At 36.1% G+C, this 25,765-nt stretch overlaps 1 protein-coding gene across 1 annotated transcript in view; it reads right to left on the reverse strand.

Annotated features, from left to right (window-relative positions):
• SRBD1 (S1 RNA binding domain 1) overlaps positions 1–25,765 on the reverse strand; it is a 237,660-nt gene that overhangs the window by 152,216 nt on the left and 59,679 nt on the right. Inside the window, exons 12-14 of the mRNA XM_020903216.2 lie at positions 23,538–23,695; positions 19,645–19,735; positions 16,949–17,056 (exon numbers count right to left, since the gene is read on the reverse strand). Of these exons, the coding sequence (XP_020758875.2) occupies positions 16,949–17,056; positions 19,645–19,735; positions 23,538–23,695 (357 nt within the window). The remainder of the gene's footprint in view (positions 1–16,948; positions 17,057–19,644; positions 19,736–23,537; positions 23,696–25,765) is intronic.

A 25,765-nucleotide genomic window follows, 5' to 3' on the forward strand; every position in this document is an offset into this window, starting at 1 on the left:
GTGTTGAAAGGAAAAATAAAAATACTTTGAAGAATAGTAAAAGTTTGGGTAAATGAAGGAAATATAAGAGTCAGTCAAAAATATACTGATCAACTGCTAAGCTGGTAACTTGCAAGTTCAAACTGTTTATCACTAAGTAACTAATAAATGTCACTTATAACCCTTCACTGTTGACTCTTATCAATCAAGCTTTACATTAACTTATAGCTAATAAGTTTGAATACTATGCAGCAATATTTAATAACAAGTGCAATAGTAGGGTCAAATTAAGTGGGTTTTTTTCTTTTATTTCATGTGGTTTTTAACAATACTGTTCCTAAATCAGATAGGGTACACAAAACCTCCAAAAAAAGAGTCAAAAGCACTAGTTACTATGTCAACCAAAGGCCTCCATAACTCTGCCTCAAGAAAGCTAAAATGCTTGCAAAAAAAGATCCTGATGACTTTTTTTCAGGCATCACTGCTCCCAATTTCCTATGACTATGATGAATCATGTCAAATTATTAAAGGAACCTAGCTTGTATGCAGAAAAAGATGCTGTTAACTGTGAAGGGGGGATGCGTAAGAGGTTGAAGAAAGTTGTGCCATGAATGGAAAGCCATGCATCTTCCAGCTTTCATTCTACTACCTATTTCCTAATATCCATTTCTCTCAATCCCAAAAGTCACTCTTCCTAATGCCAGGGGTGAGCCATATATGGCTTATAGGAATCGCAGCAAGTTCTGCATTTCCCATATATCAACAAATGGGCAAGATAAACTTCTCCCACCCCATTCCTTAATCACAGATTCAAATGCCATACAAACTAAATACACTGCTCACTTTCAATATACACTTAGTAAATTATCTCCTTTCAGGAGACCTCTGTAGCTCATTCTATACTGACATAAATAGAATGTCTGTTTGTCTATCTCAAGTATCTGCTTTCCCTATAAAGAAAAGGCCATTATCAAACACCTCTATGTCAATGGTAGTGCCGGTTTCTTATATTATAGGCAAAATGCTTTAGTACCAAGACCAGGTCTGGATTGAAATGTATTCTCCCACCATAGGAGAATAAAAGGTTAGTTAAGCATGTAAGTGCAAACTAAAGAATTAAAGAAAATTAAAGAATATCAAGAGAATATGCTATTTTTAAAGCATTCTAATACTACACAAATACATTTTGCATGTGTGCTCAGTTATGTCCAACTCTTCTGCAACCCCACGGTCTGTAGCCCACCAGGTTCCTCTGTACATTGAATTTTCTAGGCAAGAATACTGGAGTGGGTTGCTATTTTCTTGTCCAACAAATACATTTTAACAGATACTAATTACAAAATAAGTTTTTATTACAATGGATTTTAAAAGACTTCCACAAGTCAAGTTTATGTTAGTAAGTTGAAAATATAAATTTGAAAACAAGTAAATTTCATTTTATAAGACATTCTGTAACTCCTATTCTTTACTATTCAGATTAAGATGTTGTTGTTTAGTTGGCTTAGTCATGTCCGACTCTTTTGCGACCCCAAGGACTGTAGTCTGCCAGGCTCCTCTATCCATGGGATTTTCCTGGCAAGAATACTGGAGTGGGTTGCCATTTCCTTCTCCAGGATGAAAATTAAGATAATTCATGGTAAAGATGACAGGAACAGATCCACAGACAATCCTTGTAATTATTTAAAAAGCAAAAAGGTTTTAAATACTTTTTCTTAAGTAGAAGAAACATCCAACAAATATTTGTGAAACAAGGAAGGAATCAGTTTCAAAACTGAGCTACAGGAAGTTCTACCCCATATATTCAGCCTAGAACAGAGACAATAAATAGCCTCTAAAAGACTGGTTTACAGGAAAATAAATATCCACAATATATATGGCAAGCCTCCTCTGAGTCCCATTTCCTTTGTTCTTAAGACTCAGTTTCCCACATTAATATGCTTAAAAGCCTTTTCTCAGATGACTCAGTAAAGAATAAACAGGCTGTGAAGTTAAACTAGTTAAAACAATCTCTGAATAAGATATTAACATTGTCTTTTATTCTTGCTTTCACAGAGGTCTGATGAATTCTCTTTGGTCACCTTCTTCAGTCTTCTTATAACCCAGATGAGTACCTTATCACTCTGATCATAAGCACCACACTGGACTAAACAATCCCCAACCCGAAGGAAAACACAAAAGCAAACCATCTTGGGTGGAGCATGGTTGAAAAAGAATATGTCCTGAACTTCTCATTCACTCTCTTCTCTAGCTAACCATTGCCACCCAAACACCACAACTGCCACCATAACACACTCCACCCCCCTCAAGACTTGAAACAACTGCTTTAAATTTCTTTTAGTGCAGCAAGCAATAGCTTGTAAAAGGATGCAAACCAGCTGAAGTATTTGACAGACAGTGTTAAATACCAGGGAATTCCTATCAACCATTTTACTTTAAAAGGTACTTTGATGTTGGCTATCTTTCATGTACCTCTTTCATGGCACATTAATAAAGAAAACGGAGCTGAAGTAAATCAAGTCCCTAGGTCACATCTAGAATTACAGCACTGTAGGTACTTGATGAAATACGGATTAATGCTGCATGAGTAGTGAATAAATAAAAGCTCTTCTACCCACCAATCAGGCAAGTTTTACAAGTGCTTCTGAACTTCATTCTGCAACTAGACCTGAGACATCTTTAATCCCCTATGCCCCTGAAACCTAATTATCATAATGTGAACCCAAATGTTAGGGTCCCTTCAAAATGCAAGTGCTGTGAAGCAGAAAAGTAATGGGAATTAAGTTGGGTGTAACCTTAGAAATGTACAGATGTGGAGAACTTGAAAGTGGTATTTCAATAAGTTAGGAGAGCGTAACACAAAGATTTAGCCATACAAAATGCCTTAGAATCAAAAGGTGCCCCCCTCAAAAAAAAAAGTTTAAAACATAAATAAGGTGGATTCAAAAATTGCTGTTTACAAATAGCAATTTCTGGTCCCAGAATCTTCAAGTTCTATACAACCAAATGAAAATGATCTCAATGACAAAGAATTCTAGTACCTTTTTCGCTGTTTTAATGCAACTGCAATATGAAACAGAGCCACAGTATTTCTGCATAACCCAAATAGTTCTAATTTAAAAAATTTAATGTTCCCAAATAATCAACTGAATATATTTTTTCAAGTATGGTCAAATGTGAGGGACAACAGCAAGCTGTTTATTGCCGAAGGAAAGAGAAAAACATGAATCAGAATAAGCCAGAGTTGACAATCTCAATGTAAAACTCATTCCATTAGTAACCTGTTGATAAGGCATTTACACATCTAATTTACTCTAGGAACTATGATCAAAAAGAAGAGTTAAAATTACATAATATAAACACATTCTTTTCATATTCACAATTCATTGGTGTTCACTATAACACAGAATTCAGCATAAACCAGGACTGTATTGGGCTCAAATCACACAGATGGGTTATTTACAGTCCCAAAAAAGTTACATTACAACACTATAATATGGTTGTTAACCTCACCTAATACACATTTTTTGAAAAATCAATGCAGTTATTTTGTCTACCTATTTATAAGCATGAGAATCTTAAAAATATTTTTTCTACTCAATCATGTATCAATAACGAAAGTGTTCATCTGATGTATGCACTTCAACAAATAACCGAACCATGTATATATAAAATTGTATATATAAAACTCTGCTTTCAAGATCACAGTAAAACACGAGCATAGAGGAGGATATAAGAATATAAGACTTTACGTACCCAAACTAATATGGGCAGAGAAAAAATGTAAAACAATTGCTCAAAATAAGACATTGTTCCTTCCATTTCTAAAGGTTATCAAAAACACTCAGCATTCCAAAGTTCATCAGTTCTTACATTAATGTTGAACATATTTAATTTACATTTTTGGTTGTTATAGCAAATACACTTGTCTAAACAGAACATCTGTTTTGGTTATAATACACTGTATCTTTGGCAAGAACCTACAATAAAACTAACAAAAACAATCAAGACTCTTTATTGGATCTGGCAACAAAAGCAGATTTGTAACCAAAAACCTTGAGACATGAAATGACCATCACTGGGCTTGAAGCCAGTTCTAATCTAAGTCAATAAACAAAGATGTGCAAGAGTTAAGGGGAGGAGAGGGAAGCTGGGGTAATTCCTGCAGATACTTAAGTTGGACTTGGGGATGCAGAAACACATGGATTACAAACTGCTAAACCATATTTTATTTTGATCAAAAACTGTCAAACTGAATCTGAAACCTAATAGTATTTTAAAACCACACACACACCATAATTATTCATTCCTTATGCCTCCCTTTCCAACATACCTCACTGATATGGTCTCTATATACAGGTATAATTTTAAAAAATATTTGGCCATTTCAACAACATGAACATAAATTATACTGGATGTACAGCAGTTTTATTTTTAAACTTACTCAATGTCACAAACATCCTAGAAAGTAAGCCTTATAAAGAAGAGTCTAGTGTTTATAATAGTCAAAGAAATTGAGGAAGAAATATCAGTAGGTCAAAGACAACAAAACCCTAGAATATCACAGCACATCTTCTCAAGCCATCACTGTTCTCTGTCCATGGGATTTGCCAGGCAAGAATACTGGTGTGGGCCACCATTTCCTTCTCCAGGGGATCTTCCCAACCCAAGGATCGAACCTATATCTCTTGCACTGCAGGTGGATTCTTCACCACTGAGCCACCAGGGAAGCCTTTCCTATATCGTACACTTTTATCGTAAACCAGTTGGGCAATTAAACTGTTGTCCTGAGTTCTCTGAGCCACTCTAGCAAATCAAACCTGAGGAGGGTTTCCAGAGGTTGGGAACGCCAATCTACAGCTAGTCAGTCGGTCACAAATACAAGGTGGTAATTGGGGATGGGGAGGAGTTTACAGTAGTGTGGGACTGAGCCATTGGCCTATGGAATCTAAGCTATCTCTAGGTAGATAGTATCAGAACTGAATGGCAGGGCATCGAGCTGGTGTCAGAGCACTGCCTGTCATATACAGGGGACTATACATAGGGATTTCCCCAAAACTTTGAAATTCGGTGAAGGAATTCAAAAGAACTCAACCCAGTACACAATACATATATGCAACTAAAACAAATATTCATGAAATAATACTTAGCCTTACTATATGAAATGACTATATTTTCTATTGTCTTCTATTTAATTTTTTTTAATGCCGCTAGGACCCACTACTGCCTTCACCTTCCACTAATGGGTTGCAATCTACAATTTGAAAAACATGACCTTACAGAGCCATATGACATGGAAAAGAAGACAATAATGACACAAGTCTGGATAACACAGATAAACAAGGACATAAATCCATCATGCTTTACTTCAGCCTGGGTGGTTTCCTTAAAATACATCTCATACATCACACCACACAAATAGAATTCCTATCACTAAAAGACAAGAGTACTTGTTACATCTCTGTTGACCAAAAATGTCACTTCTTGTCCCTCTCTATCCACTTACCTTGCTTTTAATTCTCTATATGGAATTTATCACTAATTAACACAGTACATAAACACACTGTACACACACACACGCACACACATGCGCCCTTATCTTTTCATCTGTTTTCCTCCTTAGAATAAAGGCTTCAAGAAGGCAGGTACGTTGTCTGTCTTGTTCACAGCTCTTACTCCCAGCACACAGTGCTGCACTGCCATACATAAGGTTTGGGTAGGAATATACTTTGCTGATTACATGAGAGCACTTCATGTGGAAGGAGCCCTCTTGACCCATGTCAAGTGATGGGGCTTCACTAGGACCAACATGTGAATATACGAAGGAAAACAGACGCAAGAGCAAGCAAAGGAGAGAAAGAGAGTAAACGGGGAGAGCTGCACCCATCTGCTGAACACCTTTCAGAGTAAGGAAGGAGGTCATGAGCCAGACAGGTCTGCAGGAGGAAGTGAGAGGTAAGCCTGAAAGAGATCCTGTTTAAGAGGTGTGTGTGTGCTCAGCCATGTCTGACTCTACGAACCCATGGACCATAGGCTGCCAGGCTCCTCTGTCCATGGGATTTCTCCCAGCAAGGATACTGGAGTGGATTGCCATTTCCTCCTCCAGGCCCTCCCCTACCCAGGGATTGAACCTGTGTCTCCTGCATCAGCAGGCAGATCCTTGACCGCTGCGCCACCTGGCACACTGCCCTGAGCGGCAAAGGATCCCAGAGAAGAGCAGCCTGCCTGAAGCCCGGGTCTAGAGGAGAGTCATAACCAGAGAAGATGTCTGCAAGTCACAGGGATCGCAGTTCAAGGATCCTATTGGTGAAAATCTCGGAAAACAAAAACAAAAGTTTTTCAAAAACACCCCAGAGAACAATGAATCAGCAACAGTTAAGGTGCCACTGAGGGGACTCTATCCTCTAGAGTCTAGAATCTAGTCTAGAACAACTAGGCTTCTTTTCCCTATTCTCAACTCTGAGGACTCAACTTGGAGAAAATTCAACTAGTGAACTAGAGAGGAAGAGAAAAATAACAAGAAGGGAAAAGGCAAAACCCATTAGTACAGCATTATTTCCCAGAGTGACATGGAATTTAATTTATCTCAGGTTTGGAGCTTTGATTATTACACTAGAGAAGATATTATGATTGCTAAAATGAGACTACCCTAATGATTAAAAGGAAATGAAGAAGCTGAGATCTCTCCATTATTTCAGGCAAGAATGAAAACAACTACTCCAAACATAATTATGGAGCAAAAGAGAAATTCAACGTTTTCTTCTTGCACTGTTTTGAGTCTATCTCATTCAATTAATCATCCACATATGATAAATATTTGTTGAATGAATGAATAAATAAAGTAACTATTAACAATAAAATATACTGAAATATTAATACCATTCTCTGAGTGGTGAATTACAAATTATTTTTATTTTCCTTCTCATATTTTCCTGGACTTTTCAAAACTCTTCTGAGCAAACTTTTTTTAAAAGGCTAGTAAACTGACAGAGAACAATGTCATGCACATATTTCATAAGCATTCATACCCAGAGGAAACAGGAAAAAGAACCAAATAGCTCTTAATCTAAAAGCATAAACTGAGGGAATTCCCTGGCAGTCCAGTGATTAGGGCTTGGCAATTCCACTGCTGCAAGTGGCAAGTTAAAAAAAAAGAAGTATAAATTGAGATGATTTTAAATGATCATCTTCTAAATCCCACACCACATTTTAAATTTAAAGCAGATTAAGGACAGAAAATTAAGTAGTGACCACGTTGCCAGTAATAGGGAAAACTGGTTAGCTGGATCAACAGTTTACTGAAAACAAATGCAAACACTAGGTATAATACATCTTCTTAAATGCATTAGGAAGTTGGCAAAAAAAAAGGGGGGGGGGAACAAAGAAGAACATAGGAACCTTGATTTCTGAAGCTTGCTTTTACCTGAGGGCATTGCTAAACCAGGTGAATTTTATGACCTCAGAGAGCTTCACAGAATTAGAAGATTAGAAGACAAAACCAAGGGTCCACCTGGGTTTTAGATGGTATTAACAAATGATTCCTCCAACTAACCTCCCACATATAAAGCTGATATCGAAAAGTGTTAAATCTGCAGTATATGAGTCAAAGTATATCCTATACCCTAACCCCAGGATATTGCAATGACAATGGACTATCTCAGACCTTGTCACAGAAGAAATCTCTAATGAGAATATAGAAACATAAGCCATTCACACTCCTGGGTGGCCAGCAAAAAAAAAAAAAACAATCAAGCCAAGAATTTAATTTAAATGATCCCAAACTGGTAGTGTCTATAGGAGCCTGACAGAAGGAAATACAAACCCTCCTTGAAAAGACTCACAATCAATCCAGGCCTCAGTGAATTCCCACAGACAAAGTTCCATGAAAATAAGGAGTTTTTAATAAAAACTAACAGAACAAAAACAAACAAACAAAGCAGAACCAGCAGTAACAACAGACAGCAGAAATAGACTTGCAAGGATTTTAGATATTAGAATTATCACAGACTACAAAATAACAATGCTAAGTATAATTAAGGAAATAAAAGGTTTAAAATATATTTAGGAACAAATAAAAAACTGTAAAATGATCAAGCAGATTTGAAAATAGTTTCTAGATATAAAAATATAACTGAAATCAAAAATTAAACAGATGGATGTCAAGTCTCTACAAATTAACATTGTAGAATCAACTCCCAAGCAAAATCCCAGCATGCCCATTAGCAGAAACTGAAAGGCTGATTCTCCAATTTATGCAGAAGTGCTGTGGACCTAGAATAGCCAAACAATTCTGAAAAAGAAGTGTGAAATTGAAGGGCCACACCATCTAATTTTATCACTTATTAAGTTATACCAATCAGCACTAGTAGTGGTAAAGATACAAAGATTAGTGTAAAGACACATAAGTTAATTAAACAGACAGACTCTAGAAACAGATCCACACATGTATGAGCAGCTGATTTTCAACAAAGATGCCAAAGCAATTCAGTGAGGAAAGGAAAATCTCTCAACAAAAGGTATTGGAATAATCCATAGCCATATAGAAAAAAAGGACTTCTTACCATATATAAAAATTAACTTTAAATGAGTCACATACCTAAATAAAAGTTAAAGCTATTTCTAAAACAAAACACACAGGAAAATCACAGTGACTTTAGTTTTTTCAAACATTACTTACATAAAACAAAAGACAAGAACCATACGAAACAAGCTGATAAAACCGGCATCATCAAAACAAAACATCTGCTTTTCCAAAGACCATGTTACAAAACAAAAAGAGTGAAGACTGGAAGAAAATATTTACAAAACATGTATTTATAGGATCTGTACTCAGAATAAATGTAAAAATATATAAAATACTCTTAATAATAGGAAGAAAAATAATCCAATTTTCTTTAATGGGAAAAAGATCTGGACAGATACTATACAAAGAAAATACATGGATGACAAATAAGCAAATAAAGATGCTCAACATCATTAATTGCTGGGGAATGTTCATTAAAACCACAATGAAATGTCACTACACATCCACTAGGATAGCTAAATTTAAAACACCTCCGGCCAAACCAAGCAGATTGATAAGGATATGGTTAAGCTGGAACTCTGATACACTACTGGTGGGCATGCAAAACAGTAAAAGCACTTCAGAATACATTTTGGCAGTTTCTTAGGTTAAACTATACCTACCATACCACATAGATATTCCACTCCTACTTACATACCCAAAATGAATGAAAGCATTTTATCCACACAAAGACTTGAACAAGAATGTTCATACAGTGTTATCTGTAATAGCCAAATACCAGCAACAATTCAAATGTCCATCAACAAGTAAATGAACAAACTAATTATGATTTAATCATACAATAGAATACTCAGTAACAAAAAGAACTACTGACAAACATCATGAATGAACCTCAAAATAATTACACTGTAAGACTATACTATATGATTCCAATTACATACAAGTCCAAACAGTGCAAACTCATCTATAGCTACATAAAGCAAATCAGAGGTTACCTGGAGGAGGGAGGGTTCAGGGAAGGCAGGATGGATTACAAAGGAATATGAGGAAATTTGGGGGGTGATGGGTATGTTCATTATTTTAATTGTGGTGACAGTTTCATGAGAGCACATATGTCAAAACCTAGGAAACTGAAAAAAAATAAATATGTGCAGTTTATTATATGTCAATTCTCTCTCAATAAAGCTGAAAAAGTAACAAATAGGACTTCTAGAAGTGAAAAACTACAGCTTCTAGAAATGAAAATTCAATGGATGAGTCTGAAAGCTAAAGAAAAAGCTACTGAATTGGAGAAAAGATCTGAAGAAAGCAACCAAAAAGCAGCCCAGAGAAATAAGAAATGGAAAATGATATAAGTTAAAAAGCATGGAGGATAGAGTGAGAAGCCTAAGTAGATGTAAACGGAATTTCAGAGGTAGAAGAGAGGGTAAAATGGGACAGAGGTAATATTTGAAAAGTGATGGCTGAGATTTTGAAGAATCAAAAAATATCACTCTACCTATTCAAGAGGCCCAGGAAATTTTAAGTATTAATAGAACAAACAAAGAAAGCAATACAGAGTGCTACCTAACAGCAAAAAGGAATAATAAACAATTTGATATTTTATTTCTTATCAACATATATATACCCTTCTGACTGAGTTGTAAATGATAAATTTGAAAACAGAAATGCCCAGAGAGCTCTCACTGGAAAAGCCCCTGATGCTGGGAAAGATTGAGGGCAGGAAGAGAAGGGGGCTATAGAGGACAAGATGATTGGACAGTATCACCAATTCAATGGACATGAGTCTGAGCAAACTCAGGGAAATGGTGAAGGACAGGGAAATCTGGCGTGCTACAGTCCATGGGATTGCAAAGAGTCTGACACAACTGAGCAACTAAACAACAACTGTCTCCTCAGCTCATTACAAACACCATACTAAACATGCCTACAAATAAACATTGAAATTGTGGTCAATATGTCTGTACTGATAGGCTTAAAACTAAAGAAGCATCAAAGATAGGAAACAATTCAGCTGTCAAATGACAGTAGATGCCAAAAATACAACCAAACAAGAGATTAAGGGAGGGGAAAGTGACAGATATAAGGAGGGAGAGAAAAAGGAGAAAATCGAGGGAAGGAGAAAGTAAAGAGAAAGGGAGGGGTGCGGGGGAAGCAAAGAAGGAAATCAGGTGGCTCTGCTGTTTACAAAACCACAGAGTGGGCAAAGAGAGGCCTGAAGGGAAACTGGTATCCTTCCATATTCAAAACTATCCTGAGGTTATTTCACAGCCTTCTACTTTCTATTTCTGTTATCTAAGCTTATTGAAGTTCTCTCATTAATTTTTGGTTTCTTAGAGAATAAAGCTTCAAACAACCACAAGTAACTGAGAGGATAATGAGGTTTTGTGACTTTAAAACAAAAAGTCAGAAGACAGAAAAGTTTCAAGCATGATACAAAACTCGTAAGCCATAAAGAAAAAGATAAATAAACTGGAGAAAGTAAAATATTAAATTCTGTAAGAAATAAAGCTCAAATTACAAACACAAAGATGGGGAAGTGATTTGCATGACTTGCAAAAATTGTAACAAACTAATCATTAATATAAAGATATTTACAAAGCTGAACAAGATGAGCAATTATGAACAAAATGAAAACTTCCGAAAGAAAAAAAAAATGAACAAAGGACACAAACAAGCCACTCATACATACACAAAAAATACAGAAACAGGAAATGAATATATAAAATTATATTTGACCTCATTAATAATGATGTGCTTTTCTAAGCACTGCTGCTGCTAAGTCACTTCAGTCGTGTCCGACTCTGTGCGACCCCATAGACAGCAGTCCACCAGGCTCCCCCGTCCCTGGGATTCTCCAGGCAAGAACACTGGAGTGGGTTGCCATTTCCTTCTCCAATGCATGAAGGGAAAAGTGTATAAACTCATTTAACCTTCATGATAACTCTGTAAGATGGGTACTTTTATTATTCCACTTTATGCATGATGAAACTGAAATAGACAGATTGATTGGTATGATAAAATGAAAATATACGAAGTAGGGGAAAGGTTATTAACAAATATACAACGATCAAAGTCATTTGTAAATTGCAGATTTTAGAACAGGAACACTAAGAGAAGATGTGAATTAACAGCACTAAATTCTGTTTTCCATTTTCTGCTCCCAGGTTTAGAGGGGTCTCATATAGTGTTAATGTTAATATTTAACAATTCAAGTTAGTAAATATTTATTGAGATGTATCTATAAGTATAGAAATACACAATGTGAAGGAGGCAGAGACAAGTAAAACATGGTACCCTGATTTAAGAAGGCATTAAAGTAGGAGAAACCAGATACAGTACATAAAAACATAAATGTTTCATAAGGAGCTAGTGATTTCTACATTTCAATAAATTTCACCATTACTACACAGAAGGAAACACTTTTTTTTTTAACAAAAGGAGAAACAGGAATTGAAAAAAAAAAAGAGAGAACATAATCAAGTGTGATATTTTAAAATGAATGGGAACAAATACTCAGATACTCAAAAAATAAAGTGATATCTACTATGGGCCAGAGAATTGATCAAATCATTCTAGCACATACTTAAATGATACATGTAATACTATGTAATTTTTTCACAAACACTTCCAACTTTAAACATGTGTGACAAACTAAGCTCCAACATGTTATAATCTATAATTTAATCCAGATTTTTTTTTCCCTTTGGTAATTGAGATTGAAGCTTTGGATGACTGTCTCCATAGAAGGTATAAGTGCCAGAGTTTATTAAGAGAAATGATTGAGACAGAAGTTGGATAGATGGGTCAGAATGCATGAGGTTTACAAGTTACAAGATAAATCATGCTGTATGTTAACCTATGGCAGGTAAATCAGGGCAAAAGTTGTTAGAAGGAATACATAAGAAGAAACGTGCTGGTGGATAAGTCAGGAAAAGGTTTTTCAGGATAAATAAGTAGCTGACAGAATTATAGGAATGTCCATTAGATGATCTGTTCAGGAATATTAAAAATGACTGCCAAAGAAAGCTTGGAAATTTCAAGTTAAATGTAGCTTGCAATGCCATGTCAAGGCATTGGATGAGAAAACATGGTTTCTTCATAAAGGTATGTTGAACTGGCAAAATGATAACAAAATGAAATTGAACAGCTGATTTTCCTAAAGCTGACACTGTAAATTCTGATGATGTATTTGTATCATTTAAGGATTTCAAAAGCACATAATGAAATACTAGCAAATATATTCCAAAAGTACGTTAAAAGAATTATATACTATGATAAAGTTCACATTAGAACTGCAAAGATGGTTCAATTGTTAAGACATCTACTTTTGGAATTCAGCATATTGATCAAAAGAGAAAAAAAAACTCTTTAGAGAAAATTATGGCAAAATTCTGAAAAAGCATTAATGTTATCTTTTATTTTTGATTTTTTTAAGTACAATAGGAATCTGTATTTTTAAAACTCTCATAAATAAAGACTATTTCCTTTAAATGATTTAAAAAAATATATACAAAGGCAGTAACATACTTAAAGGAAATACTAGAAGCGTTCTAATAAAACTAAAGGAGGGGACAAAATCCACTATCATTACTATTTAATAGCTTTTCAAAGATACTGTATGATACCATTAAAGAAGAGAAGAAAATAAAAAGGTTTACAACTAGAAAAAGAATTGATAAATTCAATACCTTTTACAAATGATATGATCGTATATTCTCTTGAAATCCAAGAAAATGAATGGAAAAACTAATTATAAGCAATGAAAGAATTCTGTACTATGGTTGGGGAACAAAATTAACATGAAAAAAGTGTTCCTTTATAGAGATGCAAAGTAATATAGTAAAGCAATTCTTAATACAACAAAAAAAGAAATATTAAAGAAAGTTTTAATATTGAATATGGAAATAATTATAAAGAAAATTTAAAAATGTTATTACTGAAAGCAAAAGCATTCTCTATGTCTTTCCATTTTCTGATCCATTTACACATTTATTGCATTTTTAGTAAGCCAGGCATTAAAGCATTCCCCACTTTAATGATGAGGTAAAGAGAAGACCAGAGAGGCGGAGTAAGACTTCCAAACATGCATAACTAGCAAGTCACCATGCATAACATGGTGACAACAAAAGATAGACGCAGATTTTTCTGGCTCCAAAGCTCACCCTCTTTCTACTATCACACATTGCTGCAAGTTCAAGAAAGGGGAGAATCTCTAGGCAAATTCAGATAAAATCCAACAAGTCTTCACTATTTAATGTTTTTAATGATCTGAAAAGTTCTATTTACAATCATTGTAAATGTATGCAAGATATTTATATCAAATTAATGTGAACATTATTTTGTGAACATTTTGTGAATAGCTGTGAAAGTGCTGCACTCAATATGCCAGCAAATTTGGAAAACTCAGCAGTGGCCACAGGACTGGAAAAGGTCAGTTTTCATTCCAATCCCAAAGAAAGGCAATGCCAAAGAATGCTCAAACTACCGCACAATTGGACTCATCTCACATGCTAGTGAAGTAATGCTCAAAATTCTCCAAGTCAGGCTTCAGCAATATGTGAACTGTGAACTTCCAGATGTTCAAGCTGGATTTTAAAAAGGCAGAGGAACCAGAGATCAAATTGCCAACATCCGCTGGATCATCAAAAAAGCAAGAGAGTTCCAGAAAAACATCTAATTCTGCTTTATTGACTATGCCAAAGCCTTTGACTGTGTGGATCACAATAAACTGTGGAAAATTCTGAAAGAGATGGGAATACCAGACCACCTGAACTGCCTCTTGATAAAGCTGTATGCAGGTCAGGAAGCAACAGTTAGAACTGGACATGGACCAACAGACTGGTTCCAAATAGGAAAAGGAGTACGTCAAGGCTATATATTGTCACCCTGCTTATTTAACTTATATGCAGAGTACATCATGAGAAATGCTGGGCTGGAGGAAGCACAAGCTGGAATCAAGATTGCTGGGAGAAATATCAATAATCTCAGATATGCAGATGACACCATCCTTATGCAGAAAGTGAAGAACTAAAGATCCTCTTGATGAAAGTGAAAGAGGAGTGAAAAAGTTGGCTTAAAGCTCAACATTAAGAAATTAAGATCATGGCATCTGGTCCCATCACTTCATTGCAAATAGATGGGAAACAGTGGAAACAGTGGCTGACTTTATTTTTCTGGGCTCCAAAATCACTGCAGATGGTGACTGCAGCCTAAAATTAAAAGTTGCTTACTCCTTAGAAGGAAAGTTATGACCAACCTAGACAGCATATTAAAAAACAAAGACATTACTTTGCAAACAAAGGTCCATCTAGTCAAGGCTATGGTTTTTTCAGTAGTCATGTATGGATGTGAGAGTTGCACTATAAAGAAAGCTGAGCGCCAAAGAACTGATGCTTTTGAACTGTGGTATTGGAGAAGACTCTTGAGAGTCCCTTGGACTGCAAGGAGATCCAACCAGTCCATCCTATAGGAGGTCAGTCCTGGGGGTTCATTGGAAGAACTGATATTGAAGCTGAAACTCCAATACTTTGGCCACCTGATGCGAAGAGTTGACTCATTTGAAAAGATCTTGATGCTGGGAAAGACTGAAGGCAGGAGGAGAAGGGGATGACAGAGGATGAGATGGTTGGATGGCATCACCGACTCAGTGGACATGGGTTTGGGTGAACTCCGGGAGTTGTTGATGGACAGGGAGGCCTGGCATGCTGCGGTTCATGGGGTCGCAAAGAGTCAGACACGACTGAGTGACAGAACTGAATGTGAACAAGTTAAACAGAAATCAGAGAAGTTGCCAGAAAGAAAATGAATTAGCTATGTCAGATCCTAGTCTTACATTCTCAAAAGGACTGGGTATATCTGTGCAATTCCCAGAATAGGGAAGATTCACAGTACTTCCTAGACCGACCTAACCAACATGAAGGAGAGGGAAAAAAGCTAAGACAGACAGTTCAACCTGATCCTATCCTGAATCATGATCCCATGTCACCTACAGATTGACCCTACCCTTCTAATCCCCTTTGGCTACCCTGAATTTGCTTTTCTAACATTTGATTATACTCCTGGCATAGAAAAGTGAAAAAAGCAGTGAAAGGGTCAGTCACTCAGTCAGTCCAACTCTTTGTGACCCCATGGACTGTAGTCCGCCAGGCTCCTCTGTCTATGGAATTCTCCAGGTAAGAATACTGGAGTGGGTAGCCATTCCCTTCTCCAGGGGATATTCCCAACCCAGGGATTGAACCCAGGTCTCCTGCACTGCAGGCAGACTCTTTACCATCAGCCACCAGGGAAGCCCCTTGGCACAAGGACTAAACTACAATACAATTCCACGTACCAAGGAATACTACACTAAATAAAAGCCCCCCATCTTCTGGCCTGTCAGAATGGATCCTAGCGCTCTTCTTCCTGTAATGGGTTTTGTTTTTGTTTTGTTGATCCTGATCACATACTTATTAGCTGAATTACATTTTTCAAAAAGTAGTGGGAGATGGCTCTCGTGTTTTCCCCTAGATATCATCCATTGTAACTATCTTTTCTCATAGAATTAAATTAGCATTCTACCGTACTTTGGAAAAGGGAAAGATGGCTATCTGAGGTTTAAAAGGAAAGTGAGGAAACAATGGTGAATGAAAGCAGAATTACTACATATCCAGGAGCGGAACTACTACAGATCTAGGTCCCGTTAATGCAAAGCTATTTAGAAGTCAATTGTATGCCTTACAAGATGAAAGCATGTGATGAAGAGACAAACGAGAGAGGAACATCAGCAAAGTTCTCAATTTTTAATACTGACCTTGGCTCTCAGTTCCGAAGACTAATGACTCACAGACATCAAACTGAAACACAAACATTACCATATGTAAAATATAATAGCTAGCCAGTGAGAATTTGCTGTATGACACAGGGAGCTTAAATCCGGGGCTCTGTGACAAACTAAAAGGGTGGGATGGGTAGGTCACAAGGAGGAGGTTCAAGAGGGATGGGACATAAGGATCTATGGCTGACCTATGCTGACATATGGCAGAAGACAACATAATACTGTAAAGCAATTAGCCTTTAATTAAAAATAAATATATTTAAAAAAAGAAAGACTTTTGGAGAAGAAGACTAAGCTATCCACAGTCTACAGCAGCTGGGCCTGGACACTATTCTACTTAGTCACTAGTTAGCTACAGCCCTCATACAATGCACAGCCTGGAAAATCCCATGAATCCAAACCCTAAGTTGCTGCATCTGTAAGCAGTTTTATGATACTGAAACTCAAATTTCTCCAAGAGACAGACACTTTACATTGTCCTGCAAAGCTCTTAAGAATGGGAAGAGTATTGATATATGAGGACAAAAAGATATACATCTTAAGAGAAAGAAGAATTCATCACTGAAGAACTTCAGAAGTTCCCTTGCCTCTCAAAAAAAAAAAAAAAAAAAAAAAATTCCTAACATCTTTACCAGTAAACGACATCCAGTGGTGCAAAGTAGTTTTTCATTATCAGGTCAGCAAAGTAAGCTTCTGTTTCCCGGCAGGCAGTTCCATTTCCAATCACCACTGTGCTGCAGCTTGAAGAAGAAACAGAATGAAAAAAAGGATGAGATCAAGGCATGCTTATAAATCAATCAGGAGAAAATGGACAGAATGCACAAACAGTATTATATGATTGTATAATAACTGCATTGTCTCACATATCCAAGCAACCTCTCCACTATCTCACAAGGGCAGTGCAGACTTATGTAGAATAAAAGACACTGCCTCTGCACTTGGTATTACAGGAGGTCACTGGAGAAATGTTTTATGTCACACAGTCTCAAAAACAGTCAGCTTTCTCCCCACCTAGAAGTAACCAAATTTAGGCAAGAGTAAGTGAACAGTTCAGTTCAGTTGCTCAGTCATGTCTGACTCTTTAAAACCCCATAGGCTGCACCACACCAGGCTTCCCTTTCCAGAAGCTTGCTTTCCAACTCCCAGAGCTTGCTCAAATTCATGTCCATCGAGTTGGTGATGCCATTCAACCATTTCATCCTCTGTCGTCCCCTTCTCCTCTTGCCTTCAACCTTTCCCAGCATCAGCATCTTTTCCAATGAGTCAGTTCTTTGCATCAGGTCGCCAAAATATTGGAACTTCAGCATCAGTACTTCCAATGAATATACAGGACTGATTTCCTTTAGGACTGACTGGTTGGATCTCCTTGCTGTAAAAGACTCTCAAGAGTCTTCTGCAACACCGCAGTTCAAAAGCATCAATTCTTCAGCTCTCAACTTTCTTTATGGTCCAACTCTCACACCCATACATGACTGCTGGAAAAACCACAGCTTTGACTCTACAGACCTCTGTTGGCAAAGCAATGTCTCTGCTTTTTAATATGTTGTCTAGGTTAATTACAGCTTTTCTTCCAAGGAGCAACTGTCTTTTATTTTCACACCTGCAATCACAATCTGCTGTGATTTTGGAGCCCCCAAAAAATAAAGTCTGACATTGCTTCCACTGTTTCCCCATCTATTTCCCATAAAGTGATGGAACCATATGCCACGATCTCTAGTTTTTTGAATGTTGAGTTTTAAGCCAGCTTTTTCACTCTCCTCTCTGACTTTCAAGAGGCTCTTTAGTTCCTCTTCACTTTCTGACACAAGGGTGAGGTCCTCTGCATATCTGGGGTTATTGACGTTTCTCTCAGAAATTTTGATTCCAGCTTGTGCTTCATCCAGCCTGGCATTTCACATGATGTACTCTACATACAAATTAAATAAGCATGGTGACAACATAGAGCTTTGACGTACTCCTTTCCCAATTTGGAACCAGTCTGTTGTCCACATCTGATTCTAAACTGTTGCTTCTTGACCTGCATATAGATTTCTCAGGAGGCAGATCAGGTGGTATGGCATTCCCATCTCTTTAAGAATTTTCCACAGTTTGTTATGATCCACACAGTCAAAGGTTTTGGCATAGTCAATGAAGCAGACGTATTTCTGGAATTCTCTTGCTTTTTCTATGATCCAACAGATGTTGGCAATTTGATCTCTGGTTCCTGTGCCTTTTCTAAACCCAGCTTAAACATCTGGAAGTTCTCGGTTCACGTGCTATTGAAGCCTGGCTTGGAGAATTTTGAGCATTACTTGGCTAGTGTGTGAGATGAGTGCAATTTGCAGTACTTGGAACATTCTTTAACATTGCCTTTCTTTGGGATCGGAATGAAAACTGTCCTTTACCAATGCTGCATGTGGCCACTGCTGAGTTTTCCAAATTTGCTGGCATATTGAGTGCAGCACTTTCACAGCATCATCTTTTTAGGATTTGGAATAGCTCAGTTGGAATTCCATCACCTCCACTAGCTTTGTTCACAGTGATCATTCTTAAGGCCCACTTGACTTCACACTACAGGATGTCTGGCTCTAGGTGAGTGATCACACCATCAGGGTTATCTTAGTCATTAAGATTGTTTTTCTATAGTTATTCTGTGTATTTTTGCCACCTCTTGCTAATATCTTTTGCTTCTGATAGGTCCATAACGTTTCTATCCTTTATTGTGCCCATCTTTGCATAAAATGTAATTGAAATGTAACTGAATAAGAGAACATTCTAAGCCATAATAAAGAACTATGACTGAATTACATCATATGTTTTCAAGTAATTTCTGAAGCTTCTGCTGCTGCTGCTGCTGCTAAGTCACTTCAGTCATGTCCGACTCTGTGCGACCCCTTAGACAGCAGCCCACCAGGCTCCGCCATCCCTGGGATTCTCCAGGCAAGAATACTGGAGTGGGCTGCCATTTCCTTCTCCATCTGAAGCTTCTAACTACTGCCAAATCCATTCCTCAGATCTATGAAAAAGAAAGAAAGAGAGGGAGGGAGGGAAGAAGGAAGAAAGGGGAGAAGGAAGAAAGAGAAAGAAAAAGCCCAAACTGAAGAATTAAATGGTCACTTTCACTCATATTATCAACTTTGTTTAGTGAAGGCTGCAGAAGAAGGGGGCAGCATTCCTCCAGTCTCCAAACAGCAGAGTTCTCCAGCAATTTACCCCAGCATGGTTTCACACAGCTCCTTTTCTCACATCAAGGCACTTCCCTTGATACCCCCTCCAAATTAGGAACTTCAAAGGTTATCTCTGATTGGCTGAGCCACTAAAGTACTCAAAAGGTTACTTATTTTCATACTTGAAATTCAGCAAGAGCCTCTTTATTTTCTCTGCCTCTCGGAAGCCTTGTCCACAATGTAAGTATACCACGTCAGTATGAAGTATCTGACCTTAGGAAAAAATAAAAGAAATAAGCCATTTTGTAAGAAATTACGAAACATAAAACACCACTGATTTGATTAAGCAAGTTGAAACTGAAGAGCAAACTGATTTATCTTGTTTTAAAATGCAGTCTGGGGGAATACATGTAAATCCATGGCTAATTCATTTCAATGTATGACAAAAACCACTGCAATGTTGTAAAGTAATTAGCCTCCAACAAATAAAAATAAATGGAAGAAAAAAAAAAAAAGGATTGGAAAAAAATAAATAAACTAAAACAAACAAAATAAATAAATAAATAAATGTTTAATTAATTTGAAAAAAAAATAAAATAAAATAAAATGCAGTCTGAATCTTTCTTTTTATATATATGTGTGTGTGTGTGTGTGTGTGTGTGTGTGTGTGTGTGTGTGTATATTTCTTTTTAAAATTTATTTATTTTTAATTGGAAGATAATTGCTTCACAGTATTATGTTGGTTTCTGCCATACATCAGCTTGAATTAGCTATAGGTATACATACGCCCCTCCTCTCCTGAACCCGCCCTTCATCTCCCACCCAATCCCACACGTCTAGGCTGTCCCAGAGCACCGGTTTGAGCTCCCTGTGTCACTCAGCAAACTCCCACTGACTACCTGTTTTACACATGGCATGTATGATTCTATGCTACTGTCTCAATATTCTTTAATCAGATACTGCCATAAGGACTCTGAAATTTTGATACTTTCAGAGTTACTAGGACTCCATTTTGCTACACAAAATCATTACTAACTAGATAATATGCCATGACACCTAAAAGAGAAATGATTTTTAAAAACACTTAACATCAAAAATAGTAAAAGCTAACATTTACTGAAAATTTATTATATATCAGAGTGTTATAATACTATTCTATTTCTTCCTTTGGTTTATAGATATGTAAATTTCCTGACCTTGTGTAAGTTTTTTTAGCTACGTATTTGTGAACTGTGATCTGTTCTATACTAAACAATATTTCAGCCAGAAATACATTTTAAAATATCATGGTAACTACCTAAAGAAAAGATGTTATGAGCTAAATGACCAACTTAGGAAGTTAGGAAAAGGCCAGTAGAATAATCTCAAAGAAAGTGTAAGGAAGAAAATGATAAAAGTTAAAAAAGCAGAAATAAATGAAACAGAAAAAAAAGAAAACTCATATAACAGAGAAGATCAATGAAGTTTAAAATTAAAAATCACCTGTTAAGAAAAATACATAAATTTAGCAACACCAATCAAGAAAAAGAAAGATGACATAAATAAATTATATTACAAATGAATTTAGAAGATGCAGAGACATTACTATAAAAACTTTATGTTAATTTAGATTAGAATAAATTCTGGAAAAGTCTTAAGACAGATTGAAAATCTATATGTGTATATGCATGTACATATGTGTGCATAAAACTCTAAGAAGAACTACCCTATGAACAGCACAAACAGAGTAAGGGGTAAAAGCCACATGAGCGCTCAACAAATGCAGGAAAGAACACTGACGAAATACACCAGCCATTTATTAATGCTATAAAAACACATAACATGAAAAAAGAACTGGGACAGCAAAATAAAAAGCCCATGAATACATTTATTAAAAAATGTATCCCCACAAAACCCAAAAGATGAGCAGGTGGGAACAATGAACCAACAACTACCAAGGCCAACGTGTATCAGCATTTCTATCAGACGAGGCAGAGAGAATGGAGAATCTCGTGGACCTGAGATCTGAAAAAGACTCAAAATATCAGAAGGTACTTCCCTGGAAATCAAAACTGGCAAAATTGACACCAGGAAGTAAAACTGAAAGACTTTTGCATACTCTAACTTATAGGTCAGTATAAACGTTGCACAGTAAGTTCAGAAATGATTAGAAAACTCTGATCTCTGAACTCTTGAAACTAACCTGTAGGATACTCAAGACAAAAATGTCACAGTGAGAAAAAAACTGTACAGAATCCTATCCACACTGGGCTTCCCTACTGGCTCAGATGGTAAAGAATCTGCCTGCAATGCAGGAGACCTGGGTTCGATCCCTGGGTTGGGAAGATCCTCTGGAGGAAGGCACAGCAACCCAGTCCAGTATTCTTGCCTGGAGCATCCCCATGGACAGAGGAGCCAGATAGGCTACAGTCCTTGGGGTCGTAAAGAGTGGGACACGACTGAGCGACTAAGCACACAGCAAGGACAGTATGGGCAAAGGGGGCAAAAGAGTCTAGATAAAAGGGAAGAAAGCAAATTTCAACAAGTATAAGGCTATCTCTCTTTCCCAATAGATATAAAAGTTTTCTTCCGAATAATTTGGAAAAAGTAGAAATGACAGTTCTGGAGATACGCAGCTACCCTAACCCAGCCTTCCATCCTAAAAGTTGAGGAAAACTCATTTTACATATAATTAAGCAACAGAAAAGCATCACAGTCAAATTTCACATAGAATGATTATTTCTCAAATCAGGAAACAAAAAAGATTAGTAGGATATCCTTACAGAAAGATGTGCCCACAAACAGGGAAAGATTGTAACTTAATATATATAAAAACAAACAAACAAACAAAAAAAGATTATAGAAAATGAGAAAAAAATAAGTCAGAACTAGAAAACATCAGAAATAAGATGAAAGAATATAGGAATGAATTAAATGTGAAATAAAAAGTTATTCCAGAAATGGAAAACTTAAACCAAAAGAAACGTAAGAAAAATGTAAATAATAAAAAAAAAAAAAGTGAAGAAGTTCACCACAGAACTATAACTCATTTTTATAAGTATCAAATGGAAATTCAAAAACTTAAAAACACAGTACCTTAAATAACTCAATGGGTGGATTTAATAGCACATTAGATATAGCAGAATAAAGGATTAATTATAAAGACAGTCAATGGAAAGTAAGAGAATTGGAAATAGAATAAGAAATTGAATGATCTAAAATACATGTAATCAGAATTCCAGAAAAAAGATTCAAGAAGTTCTACAAACCTCAAGCACAATTCATGTTCTCCTCCCCTCAAAACAAACAATACACACACACAAAGAACTAAGTATGTAAGAAAACTTTTGAAAACCGAAAAGAAAAAACTTTATCAGTTAGAGGAAAAAATTATTACCTTCAAAGAAACAATAATAAGATTTTTGGCTGACTTCTAAATAGAAACTAGTAGTCAGAAGAGAAAAAAGACATCTTTACTTTACTGAAAATAACTGCCAATCTTGAATTCTATACCCAGCAAAATATTTTTCAAATCTGAAGGCAAATCAGAAACTTTCAGTCAAGAAAAAAAAATTGAGACAATTTTTCAATACCTGATCCACATTAAAAAGTAACAGGCTAGAGTTTAGAGAAGAAAGAAAATGATCTCCATTGGACACAGAAATGTAGAAAGAAATGAAGATAATAGAAAGGGCAAATAAATGAGTAAACAGGAAAAAAAAAATACTGACTGGACAAAACAATAAAAATATCTTGTGGTATTTAAAATATATACAGTATTAAAATGTATCATACCTAACTGCATCACAACAAATAGAAGTTGATGGGGGATAAATAAAGTTATTAAAGTCTGAACCCAGTTAATCCTCAATATCTCCACTGTGACCCAGGGAAGGGCATAAAAGTAAAAGTTGAGTGTTTAGGTCAACAAATAGGACAAACAGAAAGTATGATTCTGATTCCTATATCCCTTTTTGTGAGTAAATCATCTTCTATTCCTTGAAAATTAAGATTATTTCTACATTCTCATGAAATACATGAAGTGAAATTTATGACCAACCAACTTCTGTACCAAAAAAATGAAAGATATGCTTACTAGTTGGAGAAATTACAGCTAATTTGCAACCGTGTTTATAACCAGGATCCACTCCCATCAAGGTACGCCCTGGGACAGGGCTTGTTAAAAGGAGCTGACGAAGATTCCGTCCAAACATCATTACTGACTCCTTCTCTGCATCTGATGTTAGTTTGGCTCTTTAGAAACAGAAAAGGAGAAGAAAAAAAGATAAAGTATTCAGGTTTTCATTCATTCAAATTTTCTTCCAGAAAAAGAACACAATTCACTTTGTATAATTATTCCTCACTAGCGCATTCATTACAACAAAGTAACTTAAGAGGAAAAAGAAAAATCACATACAAAATTGCATTGAGTTTCTTTTTGCTAATTTCAGTAATACATGTACCACAATTTTGTGGCATCAAACCTGCAGAGTTTGCCATACTGCCCTTCTTCTCCACCTGCTCTCCCTTATAGAAGAAATCTACATGTACACAGATATTTATCTGTGTATATGATAGAGACAGAGTATATCAAGATTTGGACATTACAAAGAATGTCAAATTGAAGTTTATCAGCTGATTAAAAATATAAACATATGATTAGTGATAAATTATTGAATCCAAGTAGCCTCCTCCATCAATACTTAGTTTTACACCCTTCACCTAAGTATCTCTCAATGCCATCTTCTCATTTTATTCCATTCCCTTTGGCATTCTCACAGTGATGTGACTTGATCACAGATACTAATATCAGTCCAGAACCATACCTCATATAAATAACTCTCCAATTTTATCCAGAGAAGCTTTTACAAGTCTAATTTTAAAACTTTTTCTAGGATAAAAAAAATATGTCTGTATTGGACTTAAGGGCTTCCTCGGTGGCTCAGCAGTAAAGAATCCACTTGCAATGCAGGAGATCCAGGTTGGATCCCTGGGTCAAGAAGATCCCCTGGAGGAGGGAATGGCAACCCACTCCAGAAGTCTTGCCTAGAGAATCCCATGGACAGAGGAGCCTGGCGGGCTACAGTCAACAGCATCACAGAGAGTCAGACACAACTGAAGCTGAAGGGACTGAGCACAGTGGACTTAAGAAGCATTTGGAAACTAAGTTCTACATGATTCATCTACTTAACATTTCTTAATGTATTATTTCCTGAAATTCAATAAGAATCTATAAAATTATCTCTTCTCTATTAGACAAGGTTTTAAAAAAAAGTGCATGCCAATGGTCACAAAAACAAAAGCAATTCAGAGCACAGGTCAGTGTTGAGGTAGAATTATCTACATATCTAAAGGCATACATAGCTAACTAAAGCTAACAAACATTTGTTTTTTGGGCTTAATTCAGTTTCTTAAGGGTTTTCCCTCATTTTGCCTAATATTTCAACATCATTCTCCCCATTTTCAGCCAAGCAACATGCAAATATCATTACAAGTACTTCTAAATCTTCACTTTTTATTTATTGAGTGAGCATTTGTATTCAGTCTTACATAAGGTACTGTGATCAGTGTGAAAGACAAAACTGAAAAAAAAAAAAAACCCTGTCCTGGATATCACTGTCAAGTGAAAGAAACAGAAAAATTAAACAGATGAGTATAATATACATCACAGGGATGGCTAAATTAGGAGAACTTTCTAAAAGAAATGTCTTCTCAGGTGAATCAAGAAGGGTAAGTAATAGTTAAGCAAACAAAGGTAGGAAGAGTGGCTTTTATTACAGGCAACAGAAGCAGCATATATAAAAGTTCATGGTTCAATTATAGAAAAAGCAAGTAATGTCACACAAAAAAGTAAAAAGAAATATCAAGACAAAGGGCTGCAGAAGAAAGGTTCTTCTAAAGAGCTTGGATTTCATTCTGGAAGAAGACCCACTGAAGGATTTTAAGTTAGAAGAGTGTGAAATAATCAGATGGGAATTTAAGGACAGCAATGTGGAATATGTATTAGGAAATTCAAGACAGAGATCATCTATGACCCTAGAACAGTTATTCAGATAAGAAACAATGATATCCTGAACTAACCATGGATATATTTTCTCCTAGTAAAGATGGAGATAAAGAGGAAGCAAAATCAAGATACAATAAAAGACAGTATAAAAGACAACACTTGATAATACTGATAATGTAGTCTTGATGAAAGGGGTATGTGTAAAAAAAGGAAACATGGATAAATGATCATGAAGTCAAGGAGACAAAAATGTAGAAGTAGACTATGAATTTTAGTCAACTGAGTAAAGTAGCTGCAAAACAATATAGTCTATACGA

The sequence above is a fragment of the Odocoileus virginianus genome, chromosome 2 (assembly GCF_023699985.2).
Source record: "Odocoileus virginianus isolate 20LAN1187 ecotype Illinois chromosome 2, Ovbor_1.2, whole genome shotgun sequence".
Classification (NCBI taxonomy): Eukaryota; Metazoa; Chordata; class Mammalia; order Artiodactyla; family Cervidae; genus Odocoileus; species Odocoileus virginianus.